We start from the raw sequence: 26,763 nt of genomic DNA, 5'->3' as shown, positions 1-26,763 counted from the left end.
CTGATCATTGTATCTGAATGACATCTTCCATTTTTGATCCTTCAGCTCAATTTCTTTTTTTTTTTTTTGCATTTGATCTTCCTTACTTACTTCTCCCTTAGTCAGGATACCTCAGAAACAGTCAGTCATCCCTTGCAGGAAAACCAGAGAAACAGCAGAGCTGCAAACCATGTCCGTGTACAGAAGCCAGAGCAGTGGCTCCCCCATCTGCTATTGCAGAGCAGGTTTCACTGGGAAAAATCATTACTTCCAGGGTCAATTTTTTTAAAGCAATACTGAAATCTGTTATGAAATCAAAGCAAACAGATGTTGGATTTTATTCTAGACATTGCCAGGAGTTGTTTTTTCATCAGCTGAGGTACCAAATTACAGTCAAAACAGAGTGTTTCAGAAATCAAACATCCTCACTGCACCCCATGCATCTGCCTACACCCAACTGACAACTACCACCAGGCATGAGCACACAGCAAAGGTGTGATTCATGACAGTCTGTCATGGGGACACAGGCCCTTTGACACCCCTGAACACCCCTGTTAGGAAGCCAGTTTGGAACATGCCCAAGTTTCAGGTAATTTAATGTACCTGCTGGGAGACTATTTGCTTATTTATTTTTTAATTTAAATGCCCAGAACTAAACCATGCAGAGGCTGGATACAAAATTACCCCGAATTTAGCGGAAAGCCAGTCACTAACTTCAGTGATCTCTGGATCCCTCCCCCGACCTAGCAGCAGCCAGGAGTGTGTCACTCTGCTTTAGAGGTGAGTGAGCCGTGTGTCAAGCTGTGCTTGAGGTTCAGCTAGTGCCATAAATATGCTCTCATTTCATCACTGTGCCATGAGAGAAACACCGCGTGGAAAAGCTGACTTTTATGTTACTTTTTACAATAGTAAGTAGTGGAGTGTAAGCTATTAATAGTGTATTAGTTCTGGAGGCTGTTTAGTTTGGTCTCATACCAGATTTTTCTCCTCATGTAATTTCTAATCCTGATTGATGGCTTTGAGGGGTTGCATTCACAGCTCCTGAACAAGAAGAAACACGCTGTGCTAACTCACTAAGATCATGTGGCACAAACCTGACTGCTGACCTTTACTCTTCTGCTAGTGAACTGTGAACCGCTTTGCAGTTGTATGGATCTGCCCTGTCCTTTCAGAGATGAAGCAGAATTCTTGGGCATGTCCCACCGGGAACGTCTTGACACTCTCACTCAGTATTTCCAGCAATATCGTGTGAGTTAGTAGTCAAATCTTATTGCAAACATACTCTATAACATCCATGCAAATTTGCCACAGGTATAAACTCTGATTGCTACCACCGCTCCAGTCTGGTCCTTAGAGCTAATGGGAGGCTTCTGGTCACAGAATATTCCTGATCTCTCAGATAACTGCACCAGAAAACATCTCTGTTGTTTTCCAGGCACATTCTATTAAGCAAATTGTAACTGCAGATTGCCAGAAAGATTATCAAGTGTCAGCTAGTAAGACCGAAAAAAATCTCAGAGTTGGCCCTGAGTCAAGGACTCTCAAAAGGTCTGTTAGGTCTTACGATAATTGTCTGCAATGCAGGGGTTTGCAAGGTTGAGCTTAAAGTTCTGTTGTAAATGAGGAACTGGTTAAAGACTGATGAGATTTGGCAACTGTTAGGCAGTATTTCTAGTAATTTCACCCATAAATCAGCCTGTTCAGATGAAGCTTTGAAAGTACAACAGGAGAACTTCATTATTTGATAATTTATAGTGCTGTATGTAGTATACGCCACCTTGGGAACAGTTACTTTGGCACGCACCAATCTTTCTGGATAATCTGCATTACATCAGTGTCTCAGGAATGTCAGCCTGTGATTGAAGCAAATCCTAGATACAAATTATATGGTGTAACTCGTATTAGGAGAGACACCAGAACAAAGAGGTGGCTTTGTCATCAAGGAGATTAATATGTGAACAGTTGCTACTGTATCTTCATTTAAATGCTGGGGAGATTTGCAAGAGGAAAGCAGGTCACACAGGAAAAATCTATTGTTAGCCATTGTTGTTATTCCCAGAAAGAACAGAAAGTTTAGCGTGAACATCAGAATGTCACCAATCTACTACAAAACCATTCTTCTGGTCCACATTGCAATGAAAGATGGACTCTGAGGTAAAGGAAAATTTATCCCATGGCTGAAAGTACTGATCTCTGGGCATTGTACCTTCATATCTCATCCCTGAACACACACGACAATTAGGTATGAGAAAGTCAACAGTGCTCATCCCATTATCAAACTTCCCAAAAGTGCTTTGAACAAAGATCTCCAGGTAGAATCCAAGGAAATCAGACTGCCATGCCTACCTGCTGGTCATGGCCAGCCCAGCTTCCGTAACATTTTAGGGAGAAGTACCAGCTGGGCATTTCAGTTTCCATGAGCCTTCCCACCTCGCACCTTTTGCCAAATGCTAGTGTCTGCATTGGAGCGGATATATGTCCAGGGGTAACTACATGCCCATTTTCAGCACCTGTCCACTTCCAGCCATGGGATAGCTCATTGGGAAGAAAATCATTTCACTGGAGAGCCATGGATAGATTTCAAAGCCTCCTACTATTGCTCTGAAGTTGGTTGCCAGGATTTCTAACTTGCATGTTCTGCTTAAACGCTTATAAGACATCCCAGAGTTAGCCCTAGGGCTCTATTTTCCCATCATTTAGTTGTATACCCTATTGACAGAATAGGAGTTTCTTGTGTTGGCTAAAGCTGCTCCTAGCCAGCGCTACAGCACTGCCACTCAAACATAATTTCTTTCTTTTAAATATCTGCTGGTCAAGCAGCATACACAATAAAAAGCCTGCTTTTTCACCACCTCAGAAAGCAAAATTGTTAGCAAAGGTACACTCTTCATTTCCCAAAATCATAGTTACAACAACTGGCAAATCTCATCTTATTATGTTCGTCATTAAAAAAAAAATCTTAATATCTGTAGTCCTTCTTTTGGATCACAAGCACAGAGTAGCAATGGAAATCTTGATATGGCTGAGAAAAATCAAGAGAGACAGATGTAGGACTCATGTTCAATGCAGGTCTCCAAGCATTTCAGGCACAGCCTTGGAGTCTGGGCAGAAGTGAGTGATAGATCAGCTACCCAACCAACACAAGCCAAAGGGCTGATTTTATTTCTAGGTCCCCGGTACAGTGGCAGGGAGATGGGGTCAGGCTTCAGAACAAGGCTGTGTTGGTTTCTGAAAAATTATGTTGTAGAAATAGGTAGAGGGCATGCTGCCAGTCAGAAGTAAACCTCACTCTAAACAGTGCGTTCAGCTGGCCTACTGCAGCCAGCCAGCTGCACCCGAGTAGATGTGATGTTTAGCCTCACAAATAAAGGCTTTTGAGCTCCTCCCCAGAAGAGGAGTGGAATCCATTTCCAGCTGGATCACAGGTGGCAAGATCTGAACTGCTGGACCTCCCATGAGGCACTTTGAATGTTCCACCATCATGCCCCACTGGGTGGCAGAACCTCATCCGTGACATTAAGGTTGGAAAAAAAGAAGAAACAGGCCCAGGTTTTTTTTTTGTTTGTTTTTTGGGTTTTTTTTTTTTTTTTTTTGTTTTTTTTTTTTTTTTTTTGGTTTTTTTTTTTTTTTTTTGGGTTTTTTTTTTTTTTTTTTTTACACTTAGTTAATGAAAATTTTGCTTTCTTTCACGCAGATCGGTTTTCTAAAAGGAAAGGGTCTGTACTTGACATCTTTGACAAAACAAGCTAAATAGTAAAGTGACTTGAAGTTTATCCATGGCTTTTGATACCCATCTCCCCTAATCCAACCAAAAGACGACAAAGAGCCAACACCAAACGACGTCACCAACACCCACAGACACTGCAAACAGCATTCAAGTATCTTACACGAGAAACACTTGGGAACAGCCTTTGCCTTTGCCATCACACATGTGGAAACCTTCTTACAATGACTATTGGTTACTGAGAAACAGAAAGGAGTTGGCATGGATTTAGTTCCGTTTATAGGGCTTGACATCATTTGCAATCACAGGACATACAGGGACCAGTCCTAGAGTCAGCAGAGTCCCAGGTGCTGAGCAGCTGAGGATTTGGCCCAGAGGTTGCAGCTGCAATTCCCAAAACAGATACCACTCCAAAACAATCAATGTCTTGATGTTTGAAGTCTATTCTCTTCTGAAATAATAAATCAGCATACTTGACTCAATGTGTTGGCCTTGACTTGGATCACAGCACGTTCATGGGGATTTGCCACTGACCTGTGCAATCATTTACACATCCAAATGCTGAATCTGTTACCATAGTCATGTTGTGTGTTCTCCTTTGACCCAGCTTCTGTCAGATTTTTGTACATACTTGCTTAAACGTCAATTTAAAGAAAAAAGGCTGATTTTTGAGTAACCTCACGTTCACTTGTGATACCTCAGACCCAGCCCTGGAGCTTTGCCTGCTGCATGAGATCCAGAGAGTTAACCTGAGGACCCAATTCTGCCAAACAGCAGTACGTGAATAGAAATTGATGGGAGTAACTCATAACACATAAAATGTTTGCAGAACTGGCTCTGGGAATCTAAGTCTGTTTTCAGTGTCTAACAGAAAAGAAATCCGAAAGTGGGAAAACACGAACAATTAAAAGACTAAATAGTCTTTCCAGTTTAGAAGGCTAGGATGCTCATTAAAAGATCACAATTTAATAAAATAAAAAGCAAAGATGATTTTCAACCTAGAAGAAGATTGTTTAGCATATTGTTGATGTCACTTTTAAAATCTATTTCTACATAAAATATATTTCCCTTTGAAATCAATAAATCAAAACATCTAATAAATGGTCATGAGACTATAATTGTAAAAACTATTATCTCATAGATTATGTGAGATGGGTAAAGGTGAAAAGCAACATTTTGACAGCTTTGCGTTTCTGAGATGATCAATAAGGATCAATAAATGCTTGAACACGGGCCATGATTCAGTCAGTCGTCTCTTCTTAATAGGTTACAGGGCACTGCGGGTGAAAGCCTCCTGTAGTGTCTTGGCAGCCAGACAACCAGTTAAGGCTGAAACTGTTTTGTTCCAACAGCCTTGTAAAGTTACCACCCTCAAGCAGCCTGTCTAAGCTGGAAATGGGCGTAACCTCCTGGCTGTGACCCAGAAGTTTCTTCTTTATCTGCGCAAGATGTTTAGTAGTCTCATTGGAAAAGATGAAAGATAGTTACTCTTCAGGAGCAGGACTTCAGAACAGCTATAAAATCTGTTATAGAAATGGAGGATAGTTTCTTTTCAATGGAAAAGAAACTTTTCCCACTATTTGCATCAAATGCCTTGACATAAGTAGGTGGAAAATAACTGGGTCAAAAGAGTCAAAGGCAATAATGCAGGAAACCATTCAACAGGTTGGCCTAGCAATGCGACAGCTCAAATGTGCTCCAGCAAGATGTGGTGCAGGTGGGAAATCCTACCTGCATCTCAGAGGAGGTGACAGATCTTGGCTGGCTCCACAGATAAAGAGGAGAAGGGTGCAGAGAAAGAGGCCAATGAACAAAACCAGAGCCTCAGACTTCGGTGTCGAGACCTTGACTGAAGGAAGCTGCTAAGCACTGCTGCTTCTTTAGTAACTAAACAGAATTGAAATGTGTGCTTAAAGGGAATCTTCAGTGCTTTGCTGAACTCGGTCCTGGAGTAGCACATGTTGAATGTATTTCTCCATACAGAAACGGCAGTTCTGTAGTCACTGAATGTGAAATATTTTTTTCTGGACAATTCCTTCCCCTTGGAGCAGGCTGCAATCCCGAATCTGGCTTTCCCTCCCTTTGTGATAACCAGTTTCTCAGAAGAGCAATATAGAAACTCTGGAACAAGGACTAAGTTAAACACTAAGCTGTACACACATTAATGTTTAACAACAGAGGGGAAGGTCTCAACTCTGACCAGAAGCTCTTGTATCCAATACTGGATGCTATTGCTGGCATCGTTAAAAATATTCAGAGGGGAGCACTCTTTCATGTGCCTGAGATATCCTGATTATAACACGAGTCATCTGCAACATGCAACATGCATCATTCTGAGGCTCTCAAAGAGTGCAAAGATGGTGCTAAAATCAGACTTCCCTCCCACTAGAAAGGATTTTTGTCTCATTCAAAATTAACAGCACTGGTAGCATCCAAAATGACAAACACGACTTCATTCTGAATTTCAGACAGAGGCAATGGCTGGTGCCTGGGCAACTGAAGAAGCAGCCCACAAAATATCACATTTAACTTGAGCTGGGGGTTGTTTCGTGTTTCTTATGTGCTTACTAGAGCAGATGAGTCCAATACTATCCAAGAAGAGCTATAACTGCCACTCTATAACTCTCCTCAAGCAGTTAAGAGATCCTCCACTCTGCTAACATGCTGCTGTGGGTTACTCACCCATCCCCTTGGTGTGGTTGAAGTCGCCTTTCACCACTTTACAGGTTTTGCCATCACCACTGCAGACTCCACAGCGATCCTCTTTGGCAGCTGAGCCAATGATTCCATCGCAGCCAATTTTCTAATGACAACAACCAGAGGTCCCCATTATTTTGTTTGCAAGGTTAAAGTATCTCTAAACATTGAGGTCACATCTAAGACAGACAGAATGGGAAGAGAACACTGTGAATCAGGGGAGCACTCATTTGGAACTGTGTTGAGTTGGTTATTTATCAACCCTCTTCTCTAACACTAAGAGCATGAACTTTGATTCAGAAGGTTTAACCGAAGAGAGTCACAAACACTAGTTATGCCAGATACCATCACAGATTTCATACTAGCTTTCTAGAACTTCCTTCAAACACAACAGTTTAAAACAATGTTTCATATTTATGCAGGAATTTCCATCTGAGTTGCTCAAAGACATCCCAGAGACATGGACCACTACTGTCATACTTTGTTTAGAGAAGAGAAAAATGTGATTTAATTAAATGAAAATTAATCCAAGTAACTAGAAGCCTGGTCATAGCCCTTCACCACGTGAAAATTCAGAGTGCTGTCACAAGTTCCCGTGTGCTGCTCACTGAATGAGCCCTGCTTCGGATCGGGATCTTAACAGGAAGTGTAATGCTCAGTTTTGATAACACTCCTGCAATATCTGAAAAAAGACCTCATTAATCATTAATTCTGCAATGCAGAAGTAGTTCAGTGGAGCAGGTCAGGTTCATATTTGGAACCATAAGTTGTTTCACAATTATGAGATTTTCCATATGCTTGCACTGTATTAAGCTTAGACATTCAATTGTAAAAACAAAACAAAACAACCCCCCTCGCCCAAAAAAACCACAATTTCATCTAAAGCTTCCTTTTACATGGTATTGTCACAATTTTCTATACCTACTTAAACTTTTTCCAGCAAAAATCTGCAGCTTTGCTGCTACAGAAGGTCTCACTGCAATAGTCTCAGTATACTCCCCGTAGCTACAGAGATTGTCATGCCTTCCTTACTCACAAACTTTACCGGTTACAATGGTGAACACTGCTGAACACTGAGGCTGGTAAGATTTATTGTCATTCGTCTATGTAAATTGTTTTCTGTCCCTCTAAGACCCTCAAAATAATCAGCAATTCATTCTTAAACCATAAATTTCTACTGAAATAAGCTGTCATTATTCAAGTTATTAGCAGAGATTCTGCTGTTAAAAATAAGTTAAAGATTTATTCTCTGCAGATAAACAGTTTCTTGGCTAAGAGTTAGCAGGGCTGTCACTAATAATACTTATTTGAATAGGGTTGTTGGGTCTCTCCGTTCCTTGCCTTCATATATTAAAGCCAGAGGAAAGTTGGAGAGGTATCTTAGAGAACAATCAAAACAGCAAACATTTTGAAAAATAGGGTAAGCAGGGAAACATTACGAGAACTTGGGCTGTTTATCAGAGACTCTCTGCATGTAAGCAACGTAATCTGGAGCTGAACTCAAATGTTTCCTTGTTTTAGAAGACACTGGCCACTGCCTTAGTCCAGATGCATTACAGGGATCAAAGGCTGCCAGCATTCAGACGTGTTCTGATGCAGTGTTTGTCTGGGTAAATCATTAGAGACAGACACATGCTGAGAAAGGATGATCATCCTAAACTCATACGAGGGAAATGCTGCTCATTAACTAGAGCAGTGTGTACGTTGGTGGACATGAACTTCAGGAAAAAAATCAGTGTAAATGGGAGTTAAAGGAAGGTAGGAAGACGACCATGGAGTTTTTTGGCAGTTGCAATGCTCAAGTCTAAACTTCACAGCCATGTCCAACAAATAATTTGGAGGATAATGGATGTGATTCTGCCCCGCAAACAGAAGGATGTCCCAGCAGTTCTCCTTCCAGGAAAATAAATATGATTTATTAATCGAGTTGCTGAAAGGCAACTGGAAATATATATGCCTGCCTGCCACCCTGCTGAGATACTGGAAAGGCTGCATTTAATTTAAGAACTTTAGTGCTATCTTTTACTGTACTGCATTGTTATTAGCGCTATGTGGGCACATAAATGAATAAAGGGAATATAATGAGTGTTGAACCACACTTTTTCCCAGGGCTACATGCGGAGTCTGTAGGACTGTAACAGAGGCAGGCAAAGAATGGGGAGTTGGCAATCGCATGCACTTACATTGTCGTTTCCCAGATAATGTAATCCAGCAGCAAAGCCTCTGGAAGAGTAAGCCCCCCTTCTTCTGACGCCGGGGTTCAAGACAAGCCATTTCCTCCCACATTTACCTGGTCATCAACACAGTGACCTGGAAGACTCTCTCTGAAGACATGTTAAAGGGCACCCACTGAATCCACAAATATACTTTCCAAAAGCTTTGCTGTGTTTTACCTTTCATTTTCACCCTAATTCCCTGTGAGTGGAAGAACTGGGAATGGTCCTTGCCACCTTCCCTTCGATGGCACCATCCTTCTCATCCACAGGGCAGACGTTCCCTTCAATCCAAGGCTTGAGAATTAAACCTCCATCAGATTTAGGCCAGGAAACGGCCTCTTACACAGGAAAATCTTTAAGATGATGAAACAGTTTCCTTTCTTGGCTTCAGGATGAAACTTGGTGTGTTTTTCCTACTTTATGGGGGGGAAAGTACCTTGGAAGCACTTTACTCTTGTCTACAGAAACATTAGAGCCCATTTCTCTCTCCCCAAGCCTTTCAATCATTTCCAAAGAAAAAAGTGAATTTCATAACAGTACATAATGAAACAGCTTTTGTTAAGATTTGACAAAAATTGCAAAGTCATTTAGAGGCAAATTACAGTGACCACCTTCCTTTGAAACCCCCCACAATGAAAACACCGCTGCTCTTAAAACAAGTGCAAAGGAGGAGAGACTGGAAGGGCAAGGAAGCAAAACACAGTGAGCATCACCCTTCCTGGGAGGAAAGTATCTGCCAGCAGTCCTTGGGCTGTTAACTGAGAGATTATATACCCAGCTTTCTCCAAGGTGAGAAAGCCCTTGAGATTCCAGCACTGGGGGCCAGAGGCTCATGCCTGAGCCCACCAGACTGGGGAGAAGATCTGTCTAGTCTGCACATCATCAGTTTCCCACCATCATGCTGTGTGCTCTGTGTATTATACTGTCAATCATAAAAATAGAGAGAGCTGTCCTCAACCTGCAGAGAGCTTTCAAAAAAGTGAGGCCTTAATTACCTGCATGCAGAAGGAAAATCCCAAGTTTCACTGCTCAAAAGACACGTTTTCACAGAGCAGAAACAAGCCCTTAAAACCCAAGTAGTTCAAGAGAGTAATTTGATATTTACCATCTCTAACTTGTTTTGTGCCGCTTCCTGCACAGTCCTGCACACCAACCAAGGGAAGGTGGTGGTTTTAATTAAGCAGTAGAAAGGGGAAGCTTTACATTCTGAAGAAAGAAAGACTTTGTAAATAGTCTCCTGTGTCTTTTCTGACCCAGGAGTTCTCCTGCAGGTGAGGAGACCAAGTTCATGGATAAGCACATTCAGCAACAGCTGAATGGGACTTTCAGTCCCATCAGACTGGAATGGGCTGGCGAGAAGGGAAGCAGTTTAGTATTCCTACCTAGATGATCCATTAAGGAGTGAGCAGGGCACTTGGAGCTCATCTGTGTTCAGAAGGAAGAATGAGAAGTAAAAAGCCAGCCTGGTGTAACAATCACCTGCTCAGTAGTCTGTGGGAGCATTCTCTGCCAGCCCTGTTCTTGGACACTTGGAACTTCCCTGTACCATCCAACATGGCCTTGGACAGAGATATCCGTAACTTTGGCAAACGGACTGATGTTGACACTACCCAGAGTTTCACCACAGCTGTCCGTACTAGCTGTTGAAAGCTGGCAGTAGAGTTGTTAACAGCATCTACTGGACAAAGAGGAAGTGGATTTTAACCAAAGCCAGTCCCTTGCCCTTATTAAAACATGGGAGCGGTGACAAGAAACTTAAAAATAGTGTCTTGGGGCTTCAAGTCCTCAGCATGGACAGCCACAACTATATCCACAGGGTTTTTAATGATTTTCAACCCTGCTCTGCCACCACATTTTGGAACTATCCATTGGCCTTCCAACTGGCAGGTAACTGCACATTTGCTGAGCCCAAGGACTGAAATTCATTCTCATTGAGCTGGTATCTCAGTGCACTTCCTTCTCTCCCTCCCCCTTCTCGATTTTGTAATTAAATGTCTGAAAATACTGCTTGTTGGGTGGTATTTCCAGCTTCAGTCATTGCTGGCTCCAGCATAGGAAAACTCCTCTTCTCTTCTGGATATACATCATTTGGATCCTTCTGTATGAACTATTTTCTGTATTGCTTGCATTTTTTAAAAAGATATTGTTATTTGTATTTTCAATGGCTGTGCAAGAGCTCAATTGATACAGCCTGTGTGAGTATGTTTTGCTACATAAACACAATTATTTTTGTTATATACACCCACCCTGTGTAAGAAATTACATTGCAGGCTCACAAAACTGTAATGCTTCCCATATGCTGAACTAACTAGCTGTCTCAATGGATCAAATATAAATATTGACGCAACGTGTGCCATTTTACAAATTAATCATGTACAGAGCATGCTGCTTATGACAGATTCATCCACACTGCCAATTTTTTGTCCATAATATCCAGTGTCCATTGATACCTCCAGGGATGGACCACATGAAACAGGAATGTACATATGTGAGCCACTGACATTGGGATCTGAGGGTAAGAGAATTCTTATTTCTCTGTTTTAAACACGACTGCTCTGGTGGAGGATTATGGGTGTCTGTCAGGATTTGTACTGCAAAAATCCTCCTGTCATGTCCTGAGCCTTCAGATTTTATCTGAAATAGAGCAGCTCTGCTGGAACAGGAGATATGCACTGCCTGTTTTAAATGAGCATTATCGTGCCTGTGTTTAGACCCTTTAGCAGTTCACGGGGATGCTAGATACACCTGTTCTTGATAGTCACTTTTTCACATATGGAGCTTGACGGTTAAGTATCAAACCCCCTGTGTTGTGGCAGCAGAGCAGACTACACGAGCGAACATGCAAATAGTACAAAGCCTTTTCCCACCCCAAGAACCCCTTTGCTTCTGTTCTTTGGTCGCTGTCTGTAGCCACTCCATTCTGATCCTTCCACACCAGCTTCATCAGAATTGACACCTCTGGCCTCATTGCACCATGCCTCTGCCCTGGTTTGTACAAATGCCAACAGGCTGCACATCCCAGAGGATTTTATATCAAGTGCTTATTCTTAAAAAGAAATGTCTATCATGTCAGTTCCGGATTTGAAAACAATAGATATTTATCAGTGTGTGATAGATCTGTAGCCTCCCTTCCAGTGAATTCTTGGCTGCTCAAGCCACAGCTACCTACCAGGGTAGGTAACACAATGATTTCTCCATTATATGCTCTCCATGGGTTAATATAAAAGAAAAATAGGGGGAAACTATGATTTTTTTTTCATATCCCACCGTAAAGTACTAAAAAACTAGTAGGACATCAACAAAGTCTTGGGTTTTGTGGCTATGCCTTACTCATCAAAAGCCCTGATTCTCTTTTTAGGCCTCAGATTACATTGCTACAGTCCAGAAATTGGAAAAAAAAGGGTCATTATACAACAGGTTTCTGTAGTTCAAACAATCCTGCTGGATTTTGTGCACATACAGTAAATAATTTATCAAAGTACAGTGCTAAGCCAAGTTGTCGTATGGAGATAAGCTACCCGGTCTGGAACATCTTGTACCACAGTTTGTAGTGCAGGAATATGAATAATACATGGAAAACACTCAAGTGAGGAGGCAAAGCCAGAACTGCAGGCATCAGTCGAAGGCAGAAAGTAGGTTTGCTAGCAACAGGTCCAGTAGACTCCGATTTACCCTCCGCCACCCATGGTGCTCTCCTGACACTCTGCCAACCCAATTTGCAAAATCTATTTTTTAAAAAGTGTCTATTTCTGAATTGGTGCTCCTCTTTCCTGCTGTATGACAATTGCTTTTGGAAGAAAGTTGTTCTGTAATATCTTTGTTGTGCCAGGACAGCCTGATGTGCGACTTGTCGTCACCGAATGTACTGTGGATTCACCAGCAAGCTGGATGTGACCTGACATAACATTAATGAGAAAACTGTAGACAGAGCCAAAACATCTTAATCTTAAATTGTTAAGTCACAGCAAAGACTGTTCTTCATCTCTAGCCTGGTTCTGCTGTACAGGAGGGCTCTCTTTTCAAAGATACCTCCAGATTACACCCTCAAGTGCAATCTGTGGTCCCCACTAGAAAGTTCTCGTGCTATCAAGAGTCTCAGACTAATCGTCCTTTGAGCAAAGCCAGTGCAACGTCATGTGCGTCATAACAGTCAGCTGAGCAGCTTGTCTACTCCCCACACCACTGCTGGGTGACATCTGACACCTTTTTTAGCTCCACTTCTGCCAGCATTTTTCTGTGAGTATCCACAGCACAGAGCAAAGAACTGTCAAAGATTAGAAAACACACTGCTTGCATGACTGTTGACTCATGAAACACACCAAACAGTCTTGAAGAAGAACAAAACCCTCAGGGAATCCTCTCGAAAAGCCACATGTCACTTGAAGAGAAATACGAGAAGATAGAAGAAATCTGAGCTGCACTGCCCTACCCCATCTCCACCACGACTGCACATCCATGCTAGAGAAAACTAACTGTGGAAGGAGGCAAGAGAGGCTGCAAAGCCTAGATGAGCACTCACCCTCCTCCTCCTTAGATGCATCCAACTTCTCTTGTTCTCTAGCCTGCTACAGATCTTCTGTTTCAGAAAAATCTTAGGGGAAAAGAAATTCTCCTTGCTTAAAGTCTATGAGCATTTCAAGAAGAAAAGGTCCAAGACCTTTATGCCCATTGAACAAGGCATCTAGCGTGCTCAGTAGATGGTAAGGAAAAGTGCATTTGTCATTACTCTACAATGTTTCTTCTAAAGGCATAACTTTATAACACTCCGGTTTTTGACACCAACTCCTGGAGCTCTTACACAGTTTTTATTTTGCCCTCATTTTGACAAACTTCTGTCACTATCAAGAATGAAATCTTCAGCCTCAAAACCAACTCTAAGATACAAGGATGGGACAAACTTGAATGAAAACCTTATGATTTGTCTCAGAGACAAGGAGTAAGGTTATAAAAAGTGACTAATGAACCCCAATGCTAAATTCAGGGTTGATTTTACTCTCTGCTGCTTCTATGCTTGACCAACACATTAACTAATTTTAAAATTAACCAATTTTATTAAAAGTATTAATCAATTACTGAGCCCAGCTGCCTTCAGGTGTAAGTGATAAATACAGGGATGCTGCCACTGCTTGTGGTGATTTTGCCTCAGGGATAGTAAGGCTGACACCAAAAGGCTTATTCACACTGTTTAGATTGGAGATATCTCATAGCTTTAGAATGAATCTGTAATAAGTTCACAAAGTACAATTGAAAGAAAATTCTCCTCCTTTAGTGCCCAAATGCAATTAGGTATTTTGAGGCTTCAAAGAATCTGTTCCTGCTTCCCTTCTGAAAACCATCTTCTCCTTGCAAAAACAGATTCTCTTTGCCTTGTTCATCTACATTCATTCATCGTGTAACAACGATGCATGAGTTTCATTTAGGAGTGACTACTGCTGAAGGGAAAAGAGCTATTACATTTTCTGGACTAGATGTTCACAGGCAATGGTTGCTGCTAATTTGTCTGTTACACTGGCAACGTGTCATCCCTGCCTTTAACTAGAAGGATTACACAGGAAAATAAATAATAGCAAAACCACCCTCTGATTTCAGCACTTATTCTCTTCTCCGGGCGCCCTGCAATGCTTGTTGCCAGGCTTTGTCTACACTGGGTGAAGAAATAAGGAGAAGAGTAATTAAATAAATGTGTTGATTGAATTGGTTTAATAGGCAGCTAGTTAGACAAGTATCTGTGGCAAAAGGAGTACACAGTCACATATGACAATTCTCAGCCCTGAACTGCATGTAAGGCAGAAGAGTATTATAAATGAGTTCACAAGGCTCTCAAATCTGCTCGGCTTGAGTTGATCATTTTGCATTTTCTCTCAGCCAGACGCAAATGGACTGAATGTTCTGCAGCTGTCATCACCTCTCTGCACAGTTAAAGGCAGTTGCCCCCGACTTAGAGTGTAATTTACTTTTCATGATGTACCTTCAAAGCTCTGTGCTCATTTGGAGGGGAGCTGGCTACTGCTCCTCTCTGGAAGAAGAACTTGTACATTGCCATAATGTCTGATTTACCATTCGTGGCTGCTCTGAATGTTTGGAGCAGCAGAGCTGGCCAGCCCAGCATGATGGTCAACGGTGCACAGCTGGAGGTGCACAGCTGGCCTTATTGTAAAAGGATATTAATGGGGTTTTTATTTTTTTTCAGATACAGCTCAAAACAGGGAAAACTTAAGTAACTTGGGATGCACCATGAATCTGGCTCCACGTAAAGCACTTTTTATATTAAAGAGCATATAAAGAATTGAAGTTGTGCTGGCTCCCCAGCAGCTTGCTGTTCAGATTCCTTGTCTGAATAAATTAGAAGGACTGAATTAAAAAAGCCTCTTGAGCAGCATTTGGCAGGAAACAGTGGGAAGTGTCTCCTGCAGCAGTGCAAAATTCCATCCCAAGATTTTTCACTTATCTCACTTCATAATTGCTATTAGCAAAGCTGCATTATGCCCCCAAAGCTTCTCTTATATCCGGGTGAATATCACATTCATCTATCTTCCTGCCTGGAAGGCTCAAAGCAATAAAATCAGTAGTTCTCAATAAGCGCTCATAGAAATCAGAAATAATGGCAAATCCAGTGTTTCAGCCCCCAGGGCAAACCAGCATATCTCAGTGAAGTTAGTGGAAGTAAACGGGATGCTAGAAAGTTGTTCTGGTGGATACAACAGGCTGGTTAATACTCCTGGCATAGGATACAAATCTAGATGAGGATAAACTTAGAGGAAGACATTGATTGTCCCATTGCATTGCAGCAGAAGGAAGCCCACCTGCATTGTCTGATTTGCTCTTCATGGGACCCAGGCAAGACAATGCAGATGAGAGGCAAAAGACAACTGGCTGGGACTGTGCTCTGGGCTGCAGGATCTGCTCCTTTAAACCTATATTTTCTATTGCGTGGAGCTTTAAAACCTAGTTTGTGGGAGGAAGGGAACCGTAGTGTTACTGCAAGAGAAACAGGCCTTTCAAACAGGTCTGATGGGCCCCTACAGTAACTCGCCTTGGCATTACGTAGTGATACAGTCAACAAAAATCACACAGGGGAAGCTACTGGCACATGCAGCTGCAGAAGCCAAGAGGCTAGTAGTACTGAAAAGCTTCCTCAATACTTCTAGACAGGAACTAGGCAGACCTGAAACACATCTTGATGCTGGCAATGTAACCCTTGTAGCAGGCTAGTGACAATTGGTAATCCAGTTTGCAGCATCAGTGTTTTTTCAGTGATGCCTCCAGTAGCCAAAACAGAGCAGTTAAGCAAGCCAGATTTCCACTCCCATCTGCTCCCCTCACAGAAGTCCCTTCCCACCCAAGCCATTTGATGACTACACACACCAAATGTGATCACTGAACATTCCCAGCTGTTCAGTAATGATGTCATACCTTGGGCATTTTTCATAATTCTCAGATCAGGACATAGGGCTGCGGAGCGCTCGCAAGGGGTCTTATAAAATAGGGCTGCCCTCTCACCTCAGGGACAGCCTCCTGGCCACCCACAGGGGTGCCTGTCCTAGGATATACATGGCTGCCCCAGACTACACAGAACACTAGAAATAAAACAAGAGAAAGTTACTGCACCTGGCACTTGCCATGTACACAGAGGTCGGTCTCGTAAGGCCCACACGGAGTACCATCGAGGACTCTGTCTGTCACCAGCACAGGGGAATCCTTCCCCAACGGAGAGCAGAAAAGCTCACATGGCTTATCTGCAAAAAGAAATACCAAGTCACTGTGTGAGCATCTCGGACAGAATCCAGGCTACAGCCAGTGATTTAAGAAGAACATATTCTCTGGTGCATTTCTACTCTTGGTGGACCGACTCGCACCAGTTTGCCAGTAAGAACACTTGTACACAAAAATCCAAAGTATTCTTGCAGATGTACTACCTGTATTTCCTTAAACTAACATTTGTCGTCCTGCAAACATTTCTGTCAGCAGTTATGCTGATAGATCTAGAGAAAGAACACCCAAATTAATCTGAAATACATCAGCAGAGAAAAGCTGCATTTTTCGCCCATGCCAATGACAATCATTATATTTTGAGACCTCACTTTGGAAAACGTACTATTGTGTTCAGCTAGAGAAGGAGTTAAGTAAAAGCTTTTTCAAAGATGTGTATTATTAACTGGCAGCATAAAGCAGATGTCAGGGTTTGCTGACTGCATCTGCCACAAGTTTAAGTAACAGATATTTAGCAACGTAATGTTTTTCCTTTGGAGCTGACTCTGCTACTCACGGACTTGGTCCAAGGAAGAAGCTATAGACATTCAGATGGAAATATGTTTTGTTCTGCATATCAAGTACCTCTACTCGTCAGACATAAGAAGGTCCGCCTTTAAGGGACCTTAAGGGACTCATTAAGCTAAGTGACATAGGCCTGTTCTAAGTTTCCAACACAACCAAAAACCTGCACATTTGTCCTGGCATCAGATGTAATTTCTCAGTGCTAGCTCAGGAAAGGGCTGTGTCTGGTCTGGTACCAGTTCCAACACCACCTTCCTCTGAACGAGCCTTGAAACTAGCCTTGCCTGTTTTCCTGCAGAGTGCCATGAAAGGTGTTAGTTCCTGTGGAAAGGGCATTATTATGATCTTTTTTCATATCCCCCCAACATCTGGTTGAATAGTAAATGAAGAGCAAAATCCAGCAAAGGAAGCATTAAAGGAATGTTGGATAGGCAATTTATGGAAATGTTCAGGACTGACACACATCGAAAATGTTCCAGGGAATCCTTTTTTTTTTTTTTTTCAATTCCAAATTAATTTGAACTTTCTAATGTTTACACTCGCTGCCTGTTCAGACCTGTTAAGGCGTTTCTTCCCCAGCATTACAAAAAGTTAAGTAAAGAACTGACATGTATCTTCTGCTGAGAAGGCTAAAAGAAGAGCAGAGGAGCACCAAGAGCAACTAATTGTAAGGAATTCTTTCAGCTGTAACTAAGAGGAACATACTGTAGCCTTCTCACCAACAAATGGGAGTCTTGCAGATGAAATCAAGATGGGTTGAGAACCTAGAAAGGAAGAAGAAAAAACTTACCATCAACAATGACAGCTGTCAGGAGACTTTTCTTCTTGTTGGTGTATCTGTCATGGGCCTGGCACTGCTGGTCCCTGAAGCTTGGCACACCTTTAGGGCAGGGTAAGTTCTCACACACAGTGTGCTCCACGCTGGCTCCCCGGCAGTTCTTCCCACCTGGCCCTGGGCTATTGTAGGAAAGACAAACCAGGGTCAGAAGGAACAGCACAGCTTCTCCCAGGCACAACTTTGCCTTCCTCTCATATGTTCCTTGTTGGAGGGAAAATTCTGCTCTCAAGCAGAATTATTCAAGCTCCATTCTGAATCTAAAACTGGCTTGTAATAATAGATGCTCTGGAGTACTTCAGAACCATGGCCTTTGTAGTATGCCATACACAGATCAATAAATAGAAGCTGCCTATACATAGCACACCTCAGGTATGAGGTAATCCAAAATTCTATTTACCTGTGGGCACTAAGCAGCTTTCTTAGAAGATACAGTGTTTAACTGTCAGTATTCTGGTCACAAACCAAGGGATGTGACTAATTTTGTACTGCTGAACTAAATTTCTTCTTTGACTTCAATTCATTCCTGTCCTAATTTATTTTCAGCTGAAGCAGGCAAATGACTGAGAAAGAGTAGAGACCATGTGTGATGTACTGGCAGTTTCAGAACAAGACTTGAAGTCAGGCACTCCCAAACTTTGGGTTCTGCTTGACATCAGGCCTGAGCTTTGACTAACTCTTCCTGTGACCTGGGACAAGTTTCTCAACTGATGGTGTCTTGTGAGAGTTAGGCTTTGGAAGGTGCACTGACTATGACACCTAAAGTCTAATTGTTACTTATATTTGTACGGTCAGGCAGTTCAGAAGATAATCTGTGGTTCCATCACATATACCAAAGTTAAGTATCTATGCTCTCAGTACGGAACCTAGAGGCACCAAGGAGACGTTACTGTGCGCAGGACCACACCAAAACACCCAAGGCAGAGGCAGGCAACTCAGAATGTTTCACCCTTCTCTTCCCACCATTTACGCTGCTCCCGCCTCAAAAACTCTTAACAACGGAGACACAGCAAATGTCTCCTCAGCACTTGTCCTCTAAGGTTCTGTCTTCAGCAGTTTGAAATGAAAATAACATAGAAGTAGCTACAGCCTGTACTGTAATTAGGGTGTCCAGAAAAAATCTGCACAGCAGATTATCTCCGTCCTTGAAAACCACACCATTTTACACATTTGTTCTTTAAACATGCAGGAAAGGCCATTAATCCAACATCAGAATTAAGCACCTGCAAAATCTATTTCCAATAAACGGTGTAATTCAAGCTCACCCTGACACACGTCTGAAACAGTGACTGTGCGAGATTTCCTGGTAGACAACTTCACATCCATCTTCCACTGTATTTTATGCCAAGAGAATCCACCCACTAACAAAACTGAAGAAATCAAAGCCCATTTGTACTACTGCAACCCTTTTACATGACAAGAGGGGACTGGAGATGGAGTGGATATCTCTTTCTGATGTTCTGTTTAAGCCAGTGGTTTTCTCTTCAGTCCCACTGTAGAGTGATAGTCCAAAGCCTAGACAAGAACACAAGGCAACTCCAGTCCACACTACAAAGTCTGCACGTGCAAACTGGCCCATGACACGCTGCCTTACAACCATTTGGAGGCAATGGATGCAAACACTCAGAGAAATTATAGGGAGGAGAAAACAAGTCAAACAGTGAAACAACTGGTTTTAAAATACTGATAGTCCCACAGGCTCAAAAGTCAGCTGGCAGGAGGAGAGATTCCTGTTTTTTAAAAAAATAAATCCCCCAACCAAAAATATATAAAATAAAAGATAAATCCCTTAGCCAATATTTTTGGACAGTGAATAAACCAGCTGCAGAAGTGGGCTGATGCCAGGAATTTGAAGCAAAAGACGATCACGTGTGTATCCCCAGCCAAGAATGTATATGAGCAAGAGAATTTTAAAATCAGTGTGCAATCTTGGAGGGGGCATTTCCTGTAATTTAAAGAACGATGATGAATGGATTTAGGTTTGGTCAGCACTGTGGTTAAAGAGACTTTTTGTAGCTGACAGCAAAGAAACAAGCTCAGTCCCTTGTTCAGGAAAATGAGCTAGTAAAAATCAAGCCTGGACATTACAGATATGCAACTGTAGTTCTGCGTTATTTAAGGAGAGGAATAAACAAAAATATCCCTTTCACATGAATACAGGTCAGCAGCAGCATGTGCCTGTCCATCATCCAGGCATGTCTTCAAAGTGACTGTGTTCCTAGCCACAATTTAACCCCTATTCAAAAAGAAAAGTTTCCTATGCTTTTTTGTGGAAGAAACCTTAAAATATGAGTAAAGATAGAGATACACAACTTGGAGAGCTGCTTTCAAGATTGTGAGCACCCTTGTTCTTCTCAGAAGTTATAATACACACAAACAGGGGTGGTCAGTTAACTGGCCACCATGGTAACGTGTTCAGGCCTCCCATTAGAAGAAAAGACTTCCAGATGTGCCTCAGTTGACCTGAAGGATGAAGGATGGCACATGGGAGATAACATCACTTACATTTCTCCCTGAATCAGAAAAAAATCCAAGCCCAAGCAGAGAGCACAGATTCATTTGTAGTCAGTGTGCAGGATCTAAACATCCCCACTGCACTCTGTGTGTGGGAAACCCCTCCTTTTCATATGCAGCACATCCTGATGCACAGAAGATCTCAAGGTGCTTTACCCATACAGTTATATGACACTATGACCACCACCAGTCACTGTATCACTTTCCAAGCCCAGAGCCAGCTCTCCCTGCAAAACTGATCTCTAACACAGATTGGCTTGGTTTGGTCTGTACACACACATCAACCGCGCTTCGTTCACTGCAGTGCTGGAGAGCAAACACAGCTTCATTTTTTTCTGCCAAACCGCCCATTTTTAATTCAATTCTATCGATGTTTGGATCATTGCAATGGTCCATTTCCAATGGTAACCCTTCAAGCCACTTCCACAGAACCTACTTCACTCCGAGTCACTCCAGGATTTTGACCTGGTCCTTGTTGCTTGTGATCAAGAAAACCCTCATGTCCTCTGCACAGCTCTGCTACCCATTTCTTCCCTGTTCTCTTGCAGCAAGGATTGTCTGAGTGCTACATGCAAAAAGAAATCATCATCATGTGAAGACTTACGGGGGATTGTCGCATTTCCGCTGTCTGAATCGCACCCCTGTGCCACATGTCCGGCTGCACATGCTCCACTGGCTCCACATGCTCCAGTCTCCATCAACATGCTCAGGGATGGGAGTTTTACTGACACACTCACCAGCTCGGCACCACTGAAATGCAATTGTGTTAGCACAGGCTGGAAAGGAGCCCCGATTGTGCAAACATTCCTGCACAGGTGGACTCAGAAGACTGTCTGGGAGATTACAACAGGCCCGTGTTTAATTTTCTAGACATTCGAGGCTTCAGCAAGATGAAGGTGGGAGGAGGAGAGAGAAAGGGAGGACGTAAAACAGAAATTTAAGCGTCACCGTCAATAAACCCCTGAAGGGAGTTCTGTCATTAAAAACAATAATCACAGAATTGAGCCCCTTGCTTTACAAAGCAGATAATTATCTAAGTGCTAAGACTCAAAGCCACACACTTCACAGAAACTGAGTCCAATAAATTATACCCCAAAGCGATGTCTTCATCAGCAGTATTCCCAGTGTGCACAAAATAATTGAGGTCTTTCGGACCCAGCTCGGCTAAAGCCCGAAATAACCGTTGATTCTAACAGGCTGCGCTGGCTCTTGACCAGGCAGCAAACTTGGCCTACCCTCCTGCTCTGTCCAGGATATGAGATGGGAAGCACTGCTAAACAGTCTTACAAAAGAACCACCAGGACTCCTGTAGTTAGACAAACATCTATCTAAAACACTTTTGTCTCAGTTTCCATGTTGTGCTTTCCAGGACCCAGCTTTTCTTGCCATGTTTATCTTTATTTGCAAGCAAAGAAAAGGTCTCTAATCTTTGATTACTCTCATCATTGATTTTAGCAACAAGCTTTTTAATTTTACCCTTTCTTATCTCCTCAACCATATGACATGCAAAAAAAAGATCAAAATCCAAAACCAGTAAGTAGGGCACTAGCAGTTACCAAACAAGTCCCTTTGTAGCCTAACAAGTTATTAGCTGCACTGGGTGAATCAATCACATACCACCTAGCACAGCCTATCACAGAGGTTAAATGTTCACTGAAGACAACTTCTGTTAGCACAGCAGGTCAGCTGGGAGGCAGCAGCTGAGCCTCAGGAACTCCCACCCTTATAGGACTACAGCCAGTTACTGGACTGGTGATTTTCAGTGGAGGGCGGTGCACTAATCTGAGAGTTTAGTTTGTGTTTCTTGTAATATTGTCTAGATCAACATGGATTCTGGAGAGTCCATATATGTCTTAGTGTATATCTGAGTGTATACATACAGTACAGCAAACGATACTTTGAAAATAACTGAGCACCTCTAAATCTAAGCTCAATGCATTTTGAGCTACTTTTAGGAACTATAGAAGTTTTACGTAGCCTCTTTTTCTTTCCTCATCTTTCTCCGCTCCCCAAATGTCAGCCTAAATGCTCTCCACACTTTCTACTTCAAACATAGCCAAGAACTCTACCACCTTACACTGAAAAATCACCTCACTCAAGAACCACCACTGGCAGCAACAACCAGAAGTGACAGGAGTGAGCTACTACCCAACGTGACTTGCAGGGTACTCAGTGTGTACCCTTAGCAGAGTGAGGCGTGGGGCTTTCCTGCAGTTTCTGTAGGAAGCCTAGACCACAAGAATTCGACTACTGAGGTCTCCAGACACTGCTGAAATACACGTAACATCAAATCAGAGAGACTTAACCCAATTCAGCTGTTAATTGAGCAGTTGCTGTAACGGAATCAGTATAAAACGTAGCTTTATGGTAAACAGTGAACATCTTGGAAACATTATTCCACAGACAATGCTGGAAAAGAAAACGTGATTGCTACTTAGCATTGTGATTACCTTGTCTGCACCACATTCAGTGCCATCCAGAGGGGGATCCAACTTTGTTTTACAGGATGTGTCTCCTTCCACCAGACACCAGAGCCCAGCACACATCAAATGCTGTAATCACAAAGCAACGAGGTGCAGTTATTACTTTTGGAGATGTCAGCTGTCATTATGGACTACACTTCAAAACTCAGGCAGCCTTTTTCAAGCAAACCCAAAGGCATCTAGTTGGTTTGGGAGCAATTATTTTTTAAGGATAGATTGGCATTAAGTGATGGGGCTGGAAAAATAAAAGAGATTGATGGATGCCATTGTCAGGAACAAAACCCACCCAAAATAAGAAGTGCATTATTTAAACAGATTTCTTTTCACAAGAATAACTCTGGTCCATTATAAAAGAATCTTACATGGGAAGCCTCGATGAGTGCTTTGGAACCATGCCACATGCTTAGATGTCCGAGCCGCTTAATTACTTGTGTTTTTTTAACAAGATACTCTATATCACAGTCAGCCCTGCTGGACCTGGTGGTAGCTACAATCAACCAGCAAAGCTCCTTGGAAGAAGATCTTAAGGCAGAATGGGAAAGAGGAAAGGATTTCATGGTGTGTCATGCAGCAGAGGAGGAGCTTGGTGACAGGCATGGGCAAAGTTAGTGAAGGTTTGGGGGTAAGAAGTAGCTGCTAGAGACTAATGTGCGAGAGAAGGTCAAAAGCAAGATGTGAGGGCAAGGGCAGCAAGAGGTACAACACATCTCGCTCCCAGACTTGAAACACATTCTGCGTATCATTACTCAATGTTTCTGCTCTGCTCTGCCAATGCGCGCCGCAGGGGTATTAATGCTGCCCACACTTGCATGATCTGTCAGATCAATACATTTACAGAATTTGAGAAAAAGAAACAGGAAAACGGGCCTTTACGTCGTTAACATTTTCCACAGCACCCACCCTGCTTCACATGCCATGAAAGTGGATGATTTCAATACAGTGCTACAGATCTGAGTACCAAAAAAAAAAAGAGTTACATTTCTTTCCACTATTGTTCACATTTCAATGTAATGGTAAAAAGATGAGAAGCCTGACTCTAGTGCCAGCTGGTCTTGTCAAGATTTATTGCACCTCATTAAATAGTTGAGTCAACACTCTTCAACCTCATGGTACTTGCACAATGTCATGTAAGAGACTGTGGGTGCATGTGTGTTTTGTGTACCTGCATGTTGGTATGTATAAATAAAATAGATCTGTACAACAGAGGGTGCAGACGAGGTAAATCCAATACCAAGAGTGATGATGTTGAACGTACTGTAACAAGATAGTTATCGCAGCAGTATCTGCATCCTGGTTTATTTCCATATTTCTTTCTGAAAAGATGATTTTGCATGATTTAAACCAAAAGAACATTCACAAAAAACTAGAAGCAGACGGCACAATTCAGCAACATCTGTATTAACCACAACACAGAAAGTCATTGTCAAACAAACAAATGACAGTAAATACACCAGGGAAACCTACATCAATGAATTTTCAAGACATTTGTCCCAAACTAATAGAGCATATGGGAAAATATCAAACTTCAGTAATTTTGGCTAAATGACTGTGACTAATTAGTGGTTTACCCACAGCTCTGAAAGCACTTGAGCACAAATTAGCCATAGGGACATCACAAACCGTTTTACAGATAGGTACACTGAGGCAGAAGTATTGACAAGCCAGAGATTTCAGAGCTTACGGAGAAACCAATCATTCCACACCGCAACTTTCAGATTCTCAAAACCATGCCGTCCCTGGAGAGAACTAAAATCAAAACGTACGTGAATTAACTGTCCACAAGCGTTACAGAAAGAACACTCATCTAGGCTAGAAACCATTTAAACTGAAAAAGCTTTTCCCCAAAATGCCAAGCTTGCAGCTCTGAGAAGATGCTTGTTTCCTAGTTGTAAAGCTACAGCACCCTCGCATCTGGTTTAACTGATGGGGCTCTAGAGGTGATGGGTTATTCTTCATATTAACACTACCCAGTTAAGATATGTTAAAGGCACGGCACACACCTAAGTAGAAGGTATCACGGGAGGTTCTAGCCAAAACTACAGGAGATGCTACAGGACACAATTAAATGCTGTCTATGAACACACAGACTTGCTGAACTCGAACAGTGGGTGCAAATATTCACACACGTGTGTGTGTATGTATATATATATATTTATGTGTGTGTATATATACATGTATGCACACACATATACTTGCAGGGAAATAAACAAAGGAAAAATCTCTCTTAGCAACACAAATGTTTCCATCTTAATGTTGAAATTTCCCATCTTTGAGGTATGGAAAACATTGGATTTTTATAGCATCCCTGTGTTTGTTCAGAATATGAAATGCAAAGCATATTTCAGGAAACAGTTACAGACAAATCTGGTAACTGCACTTGAGCTCTGTGTTCTAGTGCCATACCACTACAAGCTCAAACCTCATTAGTGCGGTCCCCTCTTTAACACAGCATTCAGATACCCCACCAGAGATTAAACCATCAGCTTTAGGACTGTATGTCCCAAAGATGTTTTATCATGTTAATAGCTTGTTTCAAAAGAGATCACATATCCTCCTCAGCTACAATAGAAACCCAAACAAAAATCCCCATTAAACAGTCCTATAGCTAACCAGTCCCACAACTGACTGTTTCAGAGCTAAGCAGTCAGCTTTGTGGGGAAACAGCAGAGTGAAAAATGGCAGGACTTGAAAGGAAGTTGCTTGTATATGAGTAGCAGTTCAGAGCTTACACTGCTATGGAAGACGCCATCAAAAGAGCTGTATTACTGCTAATTGTGAATTCAGCAACCAGATTTTAGGCAGCAGGTCTCTGCCTGAAAAGTCTTCCCTACAGCATTCAGAAAGTTCCAGTTAGGACTTTCCAGTGATAGATATCTTTCACTGGAAAAATATTGATTTGTTGAAACTGTCTGGTGGGGAAAGGTCATCTTTGGATGAGCTCCCAGTTTGAAATATTTCCAAGAGCAAAATAAAATTTTAAAAAGTGAGATGGTTGTTGAAAAGTAGTATTTCAATAACAAACTAAATTTCCTTTTTTTAAAAAATTGAAATGCTTGTTTAACCAAGCCCTGAAGGAATTTATACAGATAGAAAATAAAATTAAGAAATCAAAACAACAATGGATTTTTTATCAAGGTGCAAATTTTAGACTCTGAAAAACTCCTGAAACTTGTCTGCACACCTGGAAGAAACCAGTCCTGAGAGAGGTCACAGTCCGGAAGTCCCCAGCTAGGAGATATCTGCCTGGCAGGTGAACGACGCTTTCGATTACAGGTATTATAATGGCACCTATTTGAGAAAGGGCTTTACTGTGCCAGGTGTTTTCTCTTCCTCAAAGAATTTGCAATTGAAACTGACTCCTGGGAGTTTGGAGATAAAGGAAGCTTTATCCCTCTGTTTATAGGTGAGGAGATGAGGAACAGGAGGAGATTAAATGTCTTACCAAAAGTCTGCAGGGAGCCAGGCAGGAACATTGCTCAGAGCTTGGCAGTCCTCTGCTCAGTGTCACAGCCACAGGTTCACGCTGCCTGCTCTGGCTAAACTTCAGGGTAAAACCAGAAACAACTCCTGGGATACTCCCAGGAATGTGTCTGGCTGTGGGCCTTCCCACCTTTCACAGCTTTTCATACTTTTTCACAACACACGCTGTTTCTGAAGACGGTGTTTACCTTACGCATAACCCCATCCCACACGTGTGCCAGCAGACTCTCAGCGTGTGAAGCGCTATGACCACTCGTGTGGCTCTAGGGAAATAATCTGGTTTAGGTTCCTTAACTCAGTGCTGCAGCTGGAAATGAGGAGAAGCCAGAATTAATTCAGCCAGCTCTTTGCCCACAGGCAGTAAGTCTAGAGCCTGCTAGTTTTGGGGTTAGCTATTGCATCACCACCGTCACCAAAACCAGCATGATTCTGCCCGGTGACCTCATATGGTCCCAGTGAGAAGAAAGGGCTCACAATACCTCCCTGTCTCAAAGCCTCAGATTATTACCTACAAGGGGAACTTCTAAATCTCCAGAGCATAAGAATGAGAATCCAATGAAT

At 42.2% G+C, this 26,763-nt stretch overlaps 1 protein-coding gene across 1 annotated transcript in view; it reads right to left on the bottom strand.

Annotated features, from left to right (window-relative positions):
* ADAMTS17 (ADAM metallopeptidase with thrombospondin type 1 motif, 17) overlaps positions 1-26,763 on the bottom strand; it is a gene marked incomplete at its 5' end in the record, with an annotated part of 84,236 nt that overhangs the window by 48,130 nt on the left and 9,343 nt on the right. Inside the window, 6 exons of the mRNA XM_010141768.1 lie at positions 3,867-3,941; positions 6,386-6,506; positions 16,225-16,352; positions 17,681-17,847; positions 20,844-20,989; positions 22,690-22,791. Of these exons, the coding sequence (XP_010140070.1) occupies positions 3,867-3,941; positions 6,386-6,506; positions 16,225-16,352; positions 17,681-17,847; positions 20,844-20,989; positions 22,690-22,791 (739 nt within the window). The remainder of the gene's footprint in view (positions 1-3,866; positions 3,942-6,385; positions 6,507-16,224; positions 16,353-17,680; positions 17,848-20,843; positions 20,990-22,689; positions 22,792-26,763) is intronic.

Source organism: Buceros rhinoceros, unplaced genomic scaffold (assembly GCF_000710305.1).
Source record: "Buceros rhinoceros silvestris isolate BGI_N320 unplaced genomic scaffold, ASM71030v1 scaffold14520, whole genome shotgun sequence".
Taxonomy (NCBI): domain Eukaryota; kingdom Metazoa; phylum Chordata; class Aves; order Bucerotiformes; family Bucerotidae; genus Buceros; species Buceros rhinoceros.
Note: the sequence above shows the minus strand (reverse complement) of the source record. Positions and strands in the feature narration are given on the sequence as shown.